Source organism: Felis catus, chromosome E1 (assembly GCF_018350175.1).
Source record: "Felis catus isolate Fca126 chromosome E1, F.catus_Fca126_mat1.0, whole genome shotgun sequence".
In the NCBI taxonomy this organism is placed as follows: domain Eukaryota; kingdom Metazoa; phylum Chordata; class Mammalia; order Carnivora; family Felidae; genus Felis; species Felis catus.
This window is the reverse complement of record NC_058381.1, coordinates 46,491,304-46,508,005: the sequence shown is the minus strand read 5'-3', so window position 1 is coordinate 46,508,005 and position 16,702 is coordinate 46,491,304. Positions and strand designations below refer to the sequence as shown.

General features: G+C 39.0%; 1 protein-coding gene and 1 long non-coding RNA gene across 16 annotated transcripts in view; one reads left to right on the top strand and one right to left on the bottom strand.

The window, feature by feature from the left end:
- Positions 1 to 2,263: 2,263 nt before the first annotated feature.
- LOC111557818 overlaps positions 2,264 to 16,702 on the bottom strand; it is a 24,908-nt gene continuing 10,469 nt past the window's right edge. Inside the window, exons 5-6 of the long non-coding RNA XR_002738170.2 lie at positions 2,628 to 3,624; positions 2,264 to 2,323 (exon numbers count right to left, since the gene is read on the bottom strand). This is a non-coding gene — a long non-coding RNA (uncharacterized LOC111557818). The remainder of the gene's footprint in view (positions 2,324 to 2,627; positions 3,625 to 16,702) is intronic.
- The window catches only part of STRADA (STE20 related adaptor alpha), a 27,517-nt gene continuing 14,966 nt past the window's right edge, over positions 4,152 to 16,702 (top strand). For 2 of the 15 annotated variants that reach the window (XM_011289306.4, XM_019818104.3), the window contains exons 1-2: positions 12,207 to 12,288; positions 13,968 to 14,025. Coding sequence is in view for 11 of the 15 variants with exons in the window: in XM_023244336.2 (XP_023100104.1) it covers positions 12,253 to 12,288; positions 13,968 to 14,025; positions 16,309 to 16,337 (123 nt within the window). In the remaining 4 variants the exon portion in view is untranslated. Of the gene's footprint in view, positions 4,259 to 4,335; positions 4,540 to 5,450; positions 5,617 to 10,547; positions 10,585 to 12,206; positions 12,289 to 13,967; positions 14,026 to 16,308; positions 16,338 to 16,702 lie in introns of those variants that run through there. The other 13 variants (XM_023244338.2, XM_023244336.2, XM_023244335.2 and 10 more) reach the window with 13 other exon arrangements.

Genomic DNA, 16,702 nt, shown 5'->3' with positions numbered 1-16,702 from the left:
ACATATATTAAACTAATTGACAAAAATCTCAGAGTGCCGCCTTTACTTTTCTGGGGTTGCCCTATTAAAAGTATAAGCCCATAGAAGTGTTCTTTCTGTTCCACGGAAGTCAGCACTGAAATGCTTTTCCTTCAAAAGAGTTGGCCTTGATATTAATCCCTTAGTTGTTACCAGTTATTTTTAGAATGTTTTCTATTTTTAGAGCCATATATATTATTAACGGGCTCCTCAAAGTCCCCCCTCTTTAGTTAAGGCACCATTATCTCTTTCTCCTATAAATGAGAGAATATTGTTGACTGTCACACATTGGAAAACCATTAAGCCCTCCATTAAGCATTGCCTGGGCGCTTAGCAATGACAAAACAGGCACTGGCCGGGAAGATAAAGACCTGGCTTTAGTGCCAGCAAAATCAATACTAAGCCCTTGACTTTGGGCAAGTCACTAGCCTCTTTGAGTCTCTGTTCTGTTCCTCTTCCTAGAAAGTAAGGATAGTAATTATTTTCTTTCCTACTCCATAGGTAGGTCAACACTAAGAGGTAATGTGTAAATTCTCTTATAAACTATAGCACTTTAAAAATGTAAGGTATCATTGTGTCTCCCTCTCTCTGCCCCTCCCTGGCTCACACTCTCTCAAAAATAAACATTAAAAAGAAAAAAAAAATTTTTAATTAAAAAAAAAGGGAGCACCTGGGTGGCTCAGTCGGTTGGGCGTCTGACTTCAGCTCAGGTCATGATCTCACGGTCCAGGAGTTCAAACCCTGTGTTGGGCTCTGTGCTGACAGCTCAGAACCTAGAGCCTGTTTCAGATTCTGTATCATCTAGGACTATTCTCCAAATGGTGTATCTTTGCTTTACTCTCTTTTGCTTTCCTTTATCCCAATGGAAACCAAGCAGATCTTCTCAGAGTTCTCTAACTTTAGCTGCAAAATCTGACAGGGTATTTTGGAATGAGGCGTGGATGATATACATTTCTGTTGCCTTAGTAATAGAACCTTTCCCTGTCATGCACTGGCTGTGAAACTCATTTCTTTAGATGGGAAGTAGACCAAAGGAAAACACTGATTGGTATTTCATTCCACCTGTCCAGTGGGAATAGGCAACGTGAAAATTATTTAGAGCAGTGTTCTACAGTGGATTTATTGGTTTTCGTGGGACGAGTAAAATACTGTATTATCCCAGATTCTCTTTCCTTACTGTTCCTATTTCTACTTATCTTGAAGGATTTTAAAGGATGTCAAAGGGAGGAGGCAGTTCTACCCAATAGGAGTGGCTTCTAGTACAGACTGCTAAAACAATAGTGAAAAGTATTACTTTTCTCCATTTCTGGAGTTTGGTGACCAGCAAAAGATTTATTTGCATTTGGAAGAAAGTGTAATGTTTTAATCTTTGGACAAGCTAAATGCCATCTTCTCAGCTCCATTAACTGAGAAGTAATACCGATTTCAGAAGAAAACTGACTTTTTTTTTTCCTAAAAGGCAGAAACTTGCATCTACCGTACCACTTTTAATGGCTATTGTGTTTTCATTTTCATCTTCTAAAATTAACTGCCTTCTTTAACTTCATCTATTTGGTCTTATCCAAATAGTGTAACTTTTATTTACTTAAAAGACACCCAAGCCTTTTTAAGTGATTAGTTCTGTGGAAGTTACATTTGGAAATCAGATAGTTCATCTGCCTAGGTTATTGTATCAGTTTTGCTTGAGGGAGAACTCTTAACTGCTTTCCTATCACATTTTGAACTTAAGTGCTCAAATAGCTTTCTTCTGCATCTTTTTTTTTTGCATGTAACTGTATCACTTAGAAAGTTTGTAGCCAAGCTGGAAGCTAGTTTTCCGCTTTAGGAAAGAGCCCTGGGTTTGTAGGCGGGGACCCTGGGGCGGTCTTAGTGTTTGAACAAGTCTGTTTCCTCCCCTATCCACTCTTCCCCCTTCTGAAATGGCTCTTCAGAGGACCTAACAAACACCATGTATAATGTGTTTTGACGTATAAGGTGTTCTACAAGTTAAATAATCCCGCCCAATTTACTAAAACCAAGTATCATGAGCATTTCTCTCACTTGAGTATTCTAGGCAATCGGTTTTACCTTACCTTTCTAATCATTTATCTTGAAGAGGCCATTGCGCTTAGTTTAAACTGGATGCGCAGACGGGCGCCTGGGTGGCTCAGTCGGTTAAGCGGCCGACTTCGGCTCAGGTCATGATCTCACGGTCCTTGAGTTCGAGCCCCGCGTCGGGCTCTGTGCTGACCGCTCAGAGCCTGGAGCCTGTTTCAGATTCTGTGTCTCCCTCTCTCTCTGATCCTCCCCCGTTCATGCTCTGTCTCTGTCTCAAAAATAAATAAACGTTAAAAAAAATTTAAAAAAATAAACTGGATGCGCAGAGTTCAAAGCAAAACTTGCCCATAACAAGTCAAAAGCAAAGCAGGAAGACTTTGTAAACTCTGAAAGTTGACCTTCCATTAACACTGGTTTTCTAAGCTATCTGGATTTAGGAGATGCTTTCGCAAGGAAAACTAAAGTGAGTGGAAATTTGCTCCCTGAAACAGTCACAAAGTCTGGGCCAAAAGTTTCTCGAGCTAGCTTTTGTGGGCAATCATGAAGATGGTGAGACCTTGGAGCCTCCTTACCTGATTAACATCCAGTTAGAAAATGACAGCTGCCTGGCCACAGGTGGTGGGCGGAGCCTCCGTATTTAAATTCCTCATTGTGAAGGCTGCATCACTTGGCATCTCTAAAGGCACTGACCTTTCTAGCACCGTCAGTTGCAAAGACCACATGTGAAGGTCTTTTCTGAAGAACTCGCCAAGAATTTGACCTCATTTTCTACCATCTTGCTTTGTCAGTTTAACATCTGCTGCAGAGAGCGCCATCCTAATTTGAAAATGATAGAATGGGGCACCTGGGTGGCTCAGTTAAGCAGCTGTTGATCTCAGCTGGGGTCTTGATCTCTGGGCTGTGAATTCAAGTCCCGTGTTGGCCTCCACTGGGCCTGAAGCCTACTCAAAAAAAGAGAGAGAAAGAGAGAGAGTGAGAGTAGTGAGGGCCGTGCTTTGGAATGTTAACATCAAAGTGCTGTATGTAAAATTGAATGAGGCCCCGAGGCGCGTTATCAGTCACTAGGCAAAGTTCACATTGAGTTTCAGCGTCATTTATCCATCAGTTTGGATGCAGCAGAACTTCTCCCCCATCTTGGAAGTTAGACCAGTACAAATCTGTGTCGAGGGTCAGAGTTGCGAAGAGCCGGTGTTCAATACTTGATGGGCCACCTAATTGTGGGCACACGCCCCACCCCGAGGGTAAGTCACTGGAAAAAAACCGCAGTCTCACAGATCTGTCTCACTTGGTTGTGTCCTCCTCTGTCAAGACCAACACAGCTCGGCTTAGGCTTGACGGGTTTCTACAGAACGTCTCTCAGAGTTGTGCACTGGGAAGGATCCAGGGACGTAGAGATCCAGAAGGGGGAAAAAAAAAAGTTCGCGTTAGTTGAGCTATTTTTCCTCCTTTTACAAATAAGGAATCTGAGGCACAGAGGAGTGGGTTTCCCCTTTGTAGCTCGTTTGGTGCTGGAAGGGCGTTTGACAGGTCTTCAAAGAAGAGTGCGAAACAGCTTTTTCCATTGAAGTACTGCCACACAAAATGAGAAAAAAAAAATTTTTTTTAAAGTAGCCAAGTCATCAGCTATTTGCCCTACTCTAGTCCCTCTGACTCTTCATTATTGAAATTATCCTACTTCCTGCTGCAGGGGCGCGGAGGCTCCCGGGAGCTCTTGTCGAACCCCACAGGCCCCACCGAGGACGAGCTAATGCCTTCGGGCTTCCACACACATGGGGGAAAAGATCCCTTCTGTTAGAGACAGACTGCGTCTGATTCCGTCAAGGACCGAGCTAACTCTGAAGCGAAGAAGCGCATTCTACGCGACCGCAAAGGAAGGCCCTCCGCTGGGGCTGGACGCCCCCGAGGCGACGAACCAACCGCTGGGGAGCTGCCCCACTGGCTCGCAGCTGCGGGGGTGGGGCGGAGCTTCCTCACCCGCCTGGGCCGGGGAGGGCGGAGCTTCCGTGCTCGCGCGGGCTGAGCCGGGGCGGGGTGGAGCTCTCCGCCACCAGCCCTCCCCGGGTCCCGCTACTGCGCATGGCACGTTGCGTACCTCCCCCCTCCCCCCTCCCCCCCCCCCCAGCAACCGGCCTGGCTGCGCGGCCCTAAACTCAGGAGGCGGAGCTGAGACGGGGTCGGGACTGCTTGCTAACTCCAGGACCAGGTACCGGGCTGGCGGGGCCGCCTGGTGCGCTCCAGGACCAGTTCTTTCTCGCCCTGACTCCGATTCCATCTCCTCAGGGGCGGGCCTTCGTCAGATCGGCCATCCCGGCCCCCCCTCACCCTCCACGGGCCCCTTTTTCACCCAGTTCCTCGATTCCCGCAATGAGGGACTGCAGCCTGAGAGCAGAATAGGCTTGGGCCTGCCCGGGAGACACCAGAGCGGAGTTGCCCGGAGAGGCGAGCGCCTGCTTTCCGTACCCATCTTACCCCCCACACTTCCAGGTGGGGAACCTGGGGCCCAGGTGTCAGTTTGTCCTGCTCAAAGAGGCGGCCGATCCTGTGTTGACCTCTTCCGCTCCCCCCCCGTCCCCCCCCTCCCCGATCCCATAACCCCAATTTCCATCTATCCCAGGCTGGACAGGCAAACCCCCTTAGGAGAACGATTTAGGTGACTCCCTGAATCAGCAAAAACAAAGAGCTGCTAATTGTCTTGTTTTCCAAGAATGTTTCAGCGCCCACAGTAGATTTGGGGTGGAGATGGGCGGTGGGGGTAGGGAAGTGAGCTCGAGGGAAGGGGAGTGGTTAAATAAAATTGTTCAAGTTTCCAGGAAATGGGGAACTAATTTATCAGCCCAGCTCCCTGTTAAGATATCCTAGCATATTCTAATTTGATTCCCTCAAAGGGGAAAAGCTATTAGTATTGGTCCCTTTCTTATTGTATACTACCTGTTGAAGTAGAACCGTATTCCAATATGTATTTGAGGGATTAAGACAGTTCTTCACTGACTGATTGATACTGTCTAAAGACACCCAAGACTTTCTTGTCCCTGAGAATTGAAAGCAAGTCTCACTCGGTTACCTGCCTTAGGCCAGGATCCTATTCAGCCATTAGTTACAGTGCTGAACTGGTTAAGTCTGTTCCCCCAGCCTTTGATCAGGTTTCTTAGAATATTGTGACTCAGATGCAGTGTTTATAGTTGTAACCCCAGACATTGAAGAAGTTTAGGAAATCAGTGACAAAAATAGGGAAAAAAGAAAAATAAATGAAGGCAAATGAATTATTTCTATACTGTTTGGCATCTGGTCAGCAGCATTGTCAAATCAGGCGATGTCTTCTCAGTCATCTTTGTATCTTCGCACACACAGTCTTGACACTTCTCCCTATGTTTCTGTGTTATCACTCTGGCTTCTAGAGCACGGGCTTTGGAAAAGATCTAACAAGTCCTCTACCACTTGCCTGTGGGGAATTTGGGGCACTTAACCTCTTTGAGCTTTAAGTTCCTGATCTGTAAAACGAGGATGATAGTACTCATTGTGAGCTGATCTCTGTGAAGCGTTTGGCACAGATCCTTGCACATAGTAAGTTCACCATAAATGCTTACTGGTTTGTTTTTTTTTTTTATTTTAACTATTAATAATTTAACAGATACGGGAGTGCCCATATTATGTGTTGGGCAGAGTAAAGCAATAGTGAACAAGACTCTTGGCGGTTAACATTGTGGTAGGTGTAAGGATTGAATACTGAGACTGAACACCTAACGTAAGTGGGGGCGGGGGGAGCGGTGGTCAGGGAGAGCTTCTGTAGCACAGGACACCTGAGATGAGTAGTAAGCAGTGACAAGTCAAAGTTAACCAGGTCGGAGGAGCAAAAGTGGTCCAGTAAGGGAAGCAGAACCTTTAAAGTTTTTCCTTTGGGCTCCATTTCCTACCTGCCTTCAAGTGCCATGTCCTAAGTATGGACCTATCCCAAGGCTTGCTTCCCAGCCTGCTTTGCTCTCCCCATTTTCTCCTTTGGGGAGTTTGTCACTTGTAGAGCTTTAGCTGCTAACTCCCAAGTCCACATAGCCATCTCTAATGTGTCTCTTCTAACTGACTACTACACCTTCCCATTTGGGATGCATAACTACTTTCTCAACCTCATTATGATTTAAAAACTCGAACTCATCATTCCACTTAAACCACTTCCACCTCTGAGTTTCCTGTTTTGTCGCTGACACACTACTCTTTCCCAGTTCCTTGGGCACAAAAAAATCAGGAGTCATCTGAGTTGTCCACAAGTAGAATGGGTTCCCTGATAAGGTAGAAGTCTCTAGTGGGGGAAGTTTTCAAGCAGAGGTTAAAAGTAACCTTACATTCAGGAGTTTGTAAAAGCTGTTCCTCTGAAGGGTGGAGGATGGGCTAGATGACTTATGGTGTCCTTGCTAATTAAATATAATTTCTTTATTTTTCCTTCTCCCCTGTCCATCTATTTCTTACCATTCCTTCTCCTACAGGCTCTTATCACCCCAAATATGGTCCACTGGCATTGTGTTCTAACTGGCATTCCTTTCTCTGGGTTTTTTCACCTCCCCTTCTCCCATCCCTTTGCAGATTAATATTCCTTAGAATGTTCCTTCCAACAAGGCTTCTCAAACATTAGTCAGTACGATGGTGCACAGATCAGCAGCATTACCATCATCTGGAAGTTTTTTAGAACTACCAGGCCCCACTCCAGATCTCTAAATCAAAATCTGCAATTTTAGCAGTATCCTCAAATGATTTGAATGCGTAATAAAGTTTGAGAGACACTTAGACCGCTGTTCTGTGTTTGTCACCTTTCTGTTCAAAACCTAGTTACTTCCTACTGCCTGGTGAAGAAAGTCGATACTCTTAGCATTCACATAAGGCCTCTTCATTGTTCTCATATATGTGGACTTGTGCTCCTATTACTGGCCTCACATTAAGTGGAGAGTATGCAAAGTGCCAACACATTTGTCAGTATATTTGGTTGGTCATTTATCATTACTGAGTGCCTACCACGTGATAGGCACTGTTCTAGAAACTGGGAGATACATGTGTGGACAAAACAAAGAACGTACTAAAAATCAGTAGTAATACTATTTCATGCTTGGAATTGCTGTTTTCTTTAAGTTGTATTTGATATTCAAGCCCCACCCCCCATCCCTTCCATAAAACTATTCAGGTCCCTTGTCTTTTCCCTTTGCTGAACACCATAATGAATTGCCCGTTTCTACTTGTGCATTCCCCAGACTTGCTGGATTAAAATTTTTGAAGGGGGGAGTTTGAGCATCCAAAGGTTTTTATAACTAACAAGTTAATTTGAAACACATCCTGGTTTGGGAGCCAATGGTTCAGATAATTAATGAAGCTGTTGGTGTGGTGGTCTAGGACCAGTTTTTAGGTTTGTTATATTAGTTTATACAGTGTTTTGGGATTGACTTTATTTTCTATTGCTAGTATTTTTCCAGATCATAGGCAGTTCCTTCAGATAAAAATCATCTTTTTATCTACATTAATATTCTGTTTTCTTTCTGTTGTAGACTACATATGGATGTGGACTTTGTTTCCTCTTAAATTTCTTTTGCATGATGCTTTGTGTTTAATGTTATTAAATAATGTGTATTCTAATAATCTTTTTTTCTTCAAATTCAGTCAATATGTTTACTATTTAATGCCAGGATAAATGATTCTTAACATGATGATGATCTTCTGTAAGAAAATTAGGATAGGGGTGAAGATAAATGCAATTTGATAAAAACAAAAAAAACAAAAAAAAAACTATAGATTATTTTGAAAGGCCTCCTCTCTCCCCTGGATTGAAAACTATTTGATTTCTCTGAAGCAGTTCTAAGGATTCCTAGAAAAAAAAAAAAGGAGGAATTTGGCAGTGTTTTTTTTTTCCTAGACTATTCAAAAGCATTTCTGATTATTTTAGTCATTTGACTTTTTTTTATAATTAAAAAAAATTTTTTTAATGTTTATTTATTTTTGAGAGACGGAGACAGAATGTGAGCAGGGTAGGGGCAGAGAGAGAGGGAGACACAGAATCCGAAGCACGCTCCAGGCTCCGAACTGTCAGCACAGAGCCCCACGCGGGGCTTGAACCCACGAACCATGAGATCATGACCTGAGCTGAAGTCAGCCACTTAACCAACTGAGCCTCCCAGGTGTCTCTCGTCATTTGATTTTTAAAATCATTTTTGTTGTGGGGTGCCTGGGTGGCTCAGTTGGTTAAGTGGCTGACTTCGGCTCAGGGCATGATCTCGTAGTTCGCGAGTTCGAGCCCCACGTCAGGCTCTGTGCGGACAGCTCGGAGCCTGGAGCCTGCTTCGGATTCTGTGTCTCCCTCTCTCTCTGCCCCTCCCCTGCTTGCACTCTGTCTGTCTCTCTCTCAAAAATAAACATGAAAAAAATTTTTTTAAAAATTTTTGTTGAGATGTAATTTACCCTCAATAAAATACACCTACATTAAGTTAATGGTTTTGTTGAGTTTTGACAGATACACTTAGGTAACTACCATGTAATCAAAATACAGAACATTTTCATCACCCAAAAAATTCTTTTTGTTGCTGAGTAGTATTCTGCTGGTATATATACTACATTTTGTTTTTTCATTTACCAGTTGATAGATGTTTGTTTCCAGTTTGGGGCCAATTGTGAATAATGCTGCTATGAACATTCATATACAAATCTATATGAACATATGTTTTCATTTCTTTTGAATAGACTACCTAGGAGCAGAATTATTTGGTCATAGGAAGCTACTAAATTATTTTCCAAAGTGGCTATACTACTTTGTATCCCTATCCCCATATATCCCCATTAATGTATGAAAGTTCCTGTTGGTAACTATCCTTGTCAAGCACTTGGTATTGTCAGTTTTTATTTTCAGCCATTTTGGTAGGTGTGTAGTAGTATCTCATTGTAGTTTTATATACATTTCCTTGATGACAAGTGATGTTGAGTACCATTTCATGTGCTTAGTGGCCATTCCTATATCTTCTGTACAAATCTTTTGCCCATTTTTTAAATTGAGTTGTTTTATTGAATTGTAGAAGTTCTTTAAATATTCTGTATATAAAATGTTATGTATACACACACACACACACACACACACACACACACTGTTTTCTCCCAACTTGTTCATTTTCTTAGTAGTATCTTTCAAAGACAGAATTTATTAATTTTCATAAATTTATCGTATTTTTCTTTTTCCTTTCATGCTCTTGATATTCCTTTTTTTTTTTTTTTTAATTTTTACTTATCCTAACATCATGAAGATTTCCTCCTCTGTTTTATTTAGTAGTTTTAACTTTTTCTTTAGTTCTGTGATCCACATCAAGTTAATTTTTGTGTATGGTGTAAGGTAAGGGTCAAAGTTCATTTTTTCTAAATAGATAGACATTTGTATTCGATTATTTTTCCCCATGGAATTACTTTGTCCTCTCTCTGGAAAGAGATCTATTTCTGGATTCTCTACTCTGCTTCATTGATCCATTTGTCTATCCTTAAACCAAAGTACACTGTCTTGATTATTATAGCATTAAAGTAAGTCTGATCAGGTATCATAAGTCTTCTAATTTTGTTCTTTTTCGAAATTATTTTGGCTTTTTTAGGTCCCTTGTATTTCTGTATAAATTTTAGAATCAGCTTATCAATTTCTTTTAAAAAGTCTGCGGGGATTTTGATTGAGATTACACTGAATCTATAGATCAACTTGGAGGGAATTGACATCTTCACAATATTGAGTCTTCCAATCTATGAACATGGAATATCTCTTGTTTAGCTTATCTTTAATACCTCTTAGCAATGTTTTATAATTTTAAACATACATATCTTATTTATAATTTAAGAAAACGCTCCTAATTATTTTATGTTTTTGTTGATACTGTAAGCTTTCATTTTTTTAAATTCATTTTCTACTAATTCATTGTTAGTATATAGAAGTACAATTGTGTTTTGTAATTGACCTTCTTTCTAAATTCATTTTTTAGGTCTAATGTCTTTTTTGTAAAATATTTATAATTTTCTATGTATACAATCACGTTGTCTATGAATAAAGGGTTTTAAACCTTCTTTTCCAATTTGTATGCCTTTTGTTTCTTTTTCCCTTTTTGCATTGGCCAAGACCACCAGTACAATGATGAACAGAAATGATGATGAGATAACAAGAAAATTCTTGCTTCACTTCTGTTCTTAGAGGGAACTCATTAATTCTTTTTAAGTATTAAAAGAATTCATATTAAGTATGATGTTAGTGATACATTTTTTATGCATATCTTTTACCAAGTTGACTTGGTAAATTCTATTTCTATCTTGTTCCTATTTGACTATTCCTAGTTGCCTGAGAGTTTCTTTTAAATCATGAATGATGTTGAGTTTTTTCAGATGCTTTTTCTCCATCTATTGAGATGATTGTATTTTTTTCTTGTTTATTCAAGTAAAATTACATTGATTTTTTTTTCTTTTAAGTAAGCTCTACACCCAGTGTGGAGCTTGAACTTGCGACCCCGAGATCAAGAGTCTCATGCTCTACCAACTGAGCCAGCAAGTGCGCTTCATTGATTCACTTTTTAAAATTCCTTAAAATTGGTTGTTTTTTATTTGCAAACAACTTCAGACAAAGACAGTTTGTATACATTGATTCATTTTTTAATGTTAAAACTGTCTTTCATTTCTGAGATAAACCCTATGTGGTCATGATGCATTAAGCTTTTAGCCATTCTAGATATAATTTTAACTATAAGAAACATAAAAGAAGATCAGGATGACATGAAAAAAGATACATTTGAGAAATGGCAAAAGGTCTTGGAAATGTGTAACCAAGATTTAAAAAGTAATAGAAGGGGGGCGCCTGGGTGGCGCAGTCGGTTAAGCGTCCGACTTCAGCCAGGTCACGATCTCGCGGTCCGGGAGTTCGAGCCCCGCGTCGGGCTCTGGGCTGATGGCTCAGAGCCTGGAGCCTGTTTCCGATTCTGTGTCTCCCTCTCTCTCTCTGCCCCTCCCCCGTTCATGCTCTGTCTCTCTCTGTCTCAAAAATAAATAAACATTAAAAAAAAAAATAAAAAGTAATAGAAGGGTTAGAAAATAAAATGGAAGGAATCTCTTGGAAAAGAGAGTTGTAAAATAGGAGTGAAACAAGCATAAATTAATTCTAGGTAATTCTAGAAGTAAGTCTTCAACTATTAGGAATTCTGTAACATGAAAACAGAGAAAGTGAAGGAGACAAAATTATCAAAAAAATAATACAAAAATATTTCTCAGAATTGGAAGATCCAGATTTCCACACTAAAAAGGTTGTTGCAGGGTTGCCTGGCTGACTCAGTCAGTAGAGCATGCGTCTCGATTTTGGGGTTGTGAGTTCAGCAACAGGGGGATGGAGGGCCTTGGAAAGGCAACCTCCAGGGAAAAATTGGAATGGATGAGTTTGAATGTATGAGAAAATATATTGATAAGACGAATAGCAGAGATATTGAAGTACTCAGAAAAAGTTAACTATAGCTATATGGGAAACCAAGCAAGTGAAAAAGAAATGAATCCGTTACTAACTTTAGGAAAACAAATGGTGTACAAGAAGAAAGACATGGTCATCTCTGTTTGCCTCAGCTCTAAACCATGTTTCCACAGTCATAGCAATGTAAATGCAGACTGTTGATTTAATAAAAAAATTATGCTCGAATTATGTTGGGAGAATGAAGGCAGGAAACTAGGGTGCAGGAAGGTGATATAAGAGAGCTTAGTCTTCATCTACCACAGTAGTGAAGTTAGTAGGTAACTGTCTCAAATGGATAAGTCATGGCCATGTAAACATTATTTAAGAATGATAGTAAAAAGGATAAACTTGAAACAGCCAAAAGAACTGAAGGTAACTGCTTCTGGGAAAGAATCAGTGGGGAATTTGGTCAAGAGAAATTTGAAAATTAAAGAAGAAACCATATAATAATAAACCTGTCTTTTCTTATAGAGATTGCAGTATCTCACAATGTACTTGGCCAGTACATCCAGTTTTACTGTCACGGAAATGTTCTGTAAACAAATCATTAGAATCTAGAAATGTATAGGTCTGGTACAGTGCTTTGAATGGTAGACTCATAGTAAGTTTTTGTTAATCAAAAAGCATTTTTATAAAAGGAGATTTGACTAATTCAACCTGTTTATATTTCCCTTTTAGGTTTAAATTTTTGAAATTGAAGTAGGTCTACACATTAGGAACTCATGTCTTTTCTTGTAAGTAAACCAGAGCGAATTAGGGTGAGTGTTTCTATTCTTCTGGCTTTACTATTTTTATTTTCTGTAAAGCAGTGTAGGTGGTGTTTTTATATGATGCTCAGAATCCTACAAACATGAGGGATGTAGGAAGTAAAGCAGACATTGCGGCCTCCACTCCCGAGGAGAGAGCTTGCAAGCAGAGGGATGACCAGAGACACTAAATATACCCAACAGTTTGTCCGATAGAGAAGAAACAAGGTGGCTTATTTTATGAATATCAGTCATACAAAATTAAATGAATCAGTGACACTTTTCACTGTAGGCATGTAACCGCTAATAAGCTGCCCATTTCCTACGTATTTTCAATGAGTTTCTATGTTTTAAAAATCAGTATCAAATTGTAATTATTGGAACACATTTTCTAAGTATAATCATAGGTTTAATTGGAGCCTCTTTGAACGTGAAAAATGTTACTAAACCTGAAAAACCTCACCAGCTAAAATGACCCCAACAAACACTGGAGTTAGCTTCTTTATAATAGCTTCCATGATGTCATAAAAAAGTATTGTATTCTATTTATTATCTATTATCAAGTATTTGATTTCTAAATGCAGTAGTTATTATTTTAAAATTTTGTAACAAGATACAAGTGCTATGACGCATGAATATATCACTTTCTAAATATTAAAGTATACGTTATATTTTGTGATACAGTACATATGATTTTTTTATACCAAATTTTTTACTTTCGGTGTTCCTTTTTTTCTTTTAAATTTAGAAAAAAATTGATATAGAGAAGGACAGAGAATGATGTTATAGTTCCAATTCATGAACCCTATTATGCAACTTGTTTTTTTGAATGTTAATCTTCTTTTTTCTTATGTTTGTATATATAAGAATAATTTATACTGGAAAGAGTAAACTTCACTGTTAATTAAGAGGAAAAAATAGAATCTCTCTTTAGTCTCAACTCTGCCAGGTGGAAAGAATGCCCCCAAGCCAAACTTTAACACCAGTCCTTAAGTGAAATGCAATCTTGATACTGTTACTTTTACATGTGAGCTTCTTTTCTATTTCAACCTTGCCTGGTTCGGGTGACACCAGACCATTGATCAGTAAGGAAATCCAATACTCATTGGAAATAGGATAGTAAAAGTGAACCACAGATTGGTGATGCTAGTTTGGTCCTTGTAAACTTGATAGAAAATGTAAGTGTGGTGATGATGTTTTTAGAAATCCTAGTGGATGAAAGAACATGCAGCTTACTGTTTTCTCTTACAAACTAATAGAGGATTGTGAAAAACAGTTTCATCTCTGTTTTCTGTGTTGTGAATTTCAGTAGTATTTTTCACATTGGCATTTATGATCCAAAGCATCTGTAATAGCCATTGAATGAGTAAGATGGAACCAGAAGGTAGTTGTATATATAGGAAGAACAAAAACATTCTTCTTGTTTAGGGCCAGTCCTACATGGTTCTCATCAGCCTGTGAGATTTAAGGATTATTTATCAAATTAGGCACAGAAGGATAGAGGAAGGAATTAACCTATTGTTTACAGTTGATTTAAATTCAAGATTCTTTTTAAAACTTTTCCATAGAAATGCATCTTAACTATACTGCATGATTCTGGTTTTGTAGTTTATTTGTTTGTCTAATGGCTGATAGCTAATTTTTTGTGGCTTGGAAGAAATACTAATTCTCTTTGGGGTTTTCCTCTTTAGCGGTGGGTCTCGGAAAAGTTCATTGTTGAGGGCTTAAGAGATTTGGAACTATTTGGAGGTAAGTACAGTCTGGCATTTAGCCATCACTTCAGGATAAACATTACTACTCTTGTTGACTAAATCAATTTATAGAAATTAGCAATTCTAAGGGCAGGTGTAAATTACAGTTGTTATATTTGTTTGGCTCCATTTTGAATCTATGGTTTCCCAAAGATTTGAGGACTAATCTGGCAGTTGACCTTGATCTGTCTTGATTGTTAGAAAGTCAGTATTTACTTAAAGGCATATTTATTTCTTCTAAGTATTTGTCCAGTTAAAATACATATTCTTAAAGGAAAAAACCTAAGTGTTCAAAAGCTTCTAACCTTGAAGATTTTAAAAATAAAACTATAGTCAGGACAGTGGTAGCAATGATATAAAAGTTCTGGTTTTACTGATCAATCTAGTTGACTCATCTTTTCGTGGTAGAAATTATGAGACTTAGGAGAACTAAGGGAAAAAATCTGTCAGGACAAAAATATTAACTTCCTGTTGTAAAATCCACATGTTGATTTCGGAAGTAGCCTTGCAACTTTGAGGTTTAACAGGGCCAGGCATTGTCTTTGGCTGTTTTCCAGTTGAGCCTTTTTGAGAACTGCTATGTTAATTTAAGGCAAAGAAAATTCTTTTCTATACAAATGATAATATTAGAGCCCCATTTTTTGTGTCTGAATACCAAAGACACTCTCTTCAGCTCCTATAGTTAAAGAAACAGGTTATCAGATTGAGTGTGTTGGTTGACTGATCCAAACAAAATACCCTGGGGTAGGCTCAGGTCATTGAAAATTCAAACTTTTTAGTTACTAAATGGTACCTGTTAATTTATTTTCCCTAATGCATTCAAAAACTTCCAGAGGAGTATTATTTGTGAACTCTGTCAAAATGTTATGTTTTAGACAAATGAGAGTTTAGAAACATGATGAGTTGTTTTTGTTTTAGTTCTGAAGAATAAAAATTAGCCACACAGTAAAGGAAAAGCTAATGGAACAAAACTACAGCATTCTGGTCCTGTTCTCATTTTCTTCTCATCATTAACAGGAATACCATGTTTAAAAGTAAACATTGGCCCTGGTGAAAATTGAGTTGCAAGTCCAGTTTACAATTAGTTAAAAATATTACAGGATATGTGAACTGAATGAAGGGATTTTGGTTTCAGTGTCTTGAGTGTGGGATCTCTGGCGGTCTTTTGACAATTGCCTCATCACTGACTGATCTGAGGAGAGTGAAGAGGTTGTTCTGTATATTGCTTACAGCTTGATGAAGTATATATTATCAAATTTTATACAACCTGGAATTTGCCTTCTACTCTGTGAGACTGGGCTTGATTTCCTTTAATCTATTCACTTGGTTTTTTACCTTTAACAGACTGTCTTAAGCAACTGCACCTGCCATTTGTGTACCAGAAAACTGATGTCCAAGGCCAAAAAAAAAAAAAATCTTATTTTGACAAATTGAGGCTAATTTACTGTGCAGCCAATCTCCTTCAATAATACAGTTGGATGCTCTGATTTCTAATTTAAGATATTTGGAGATGTGTGATCATTCCAGTACTTTCCAGTTAAAAATCTACTTTGATGATTTTTTTCACTTTTATAGAATGGAGAAAATAAAAAGGACAGATACAGAATTTGTCTGATTTAAGAGCAGAATGTTATCTCCGTTGCCCTTTGCTTTATTTTCACCAAGGGTAGCAGAGGCCCAGAAAGCCCTTGCTTTATTTGTGTTCAGAATAGAATGTATGTGTCTGGTGAATCTAATTGGGTTATGGTCTCACATGTACATGTTGCTGCTAAAACCTTTTTTGCCTTTTTTTTTTTTTTTTTTTTTTTAAAGCCTGTTTTCTAGCCTCTGCACTCTCTGGGAAATAGCCAGCCATCTCTATAACTTTATAATAATTTTTTTGTTCACAGTATAAGACTCTGAAACCAGCCTATTGAAACTAACATTGTGCTGATGGAAAGTAAATGTAAGACTGGGATTATAGCAGTTGAGTTATACTCAGAAGAATACCCATAGAATAGTAGCCTTGCCATGTTTTCAAGAGCCATAGATTCATGTTGAAAATCCCATCTATGTGTAGTGTTTTTACTCTGTGTGTGTGTGTGTGTGTGTGTGTGTGTGTGTGTGTGTGTGTACGTACATGTATGTGTTTATATATAGCACTGCGGACACTTTTCACTATAATGACTCTTAGGTGGTTTCTATTAATAAATGTAGTTCTAAGTGTAATAATTGCTGTTCTGAATGTGGATGTGTCTTCTGCTAAAAAACAAAATGCCAACAATCAATTTCTCTACTCCAGAGCAGCCTCCGGGTGACACTCGGAGAAAAGTAAGTGACTTTCTAGGCTTGAGCTCTATGGCTGTTGCATGGGAATGACTTCTTGTGGAAATTTGTGTTTTTTGTTGGCTTATCATTTTGTGTTTTTGCTTATTTCATTGAGTTTTATTTGTAGTATAATTCTTTTACTTGTGGAAAGTCAGGTTTCACCCTGGAAAGATTTTGACCTGTACTTTAGAAGCTGAAAAAGTCTCAGGCACTTTTTGCTTTCTCTTGGGGATTAAGGTCTCCTCCCCTTCCCAACCTTACCAATCGCCCAGCGCCCCCTCCAAAAAAAAGAAGGAAGGAAGGAAGGAAGGAAGGAAGGAAGGAAGGAAGAAAGAAAGAGAGAAAGAAAAGAAAAGAAAAAAGAAAAG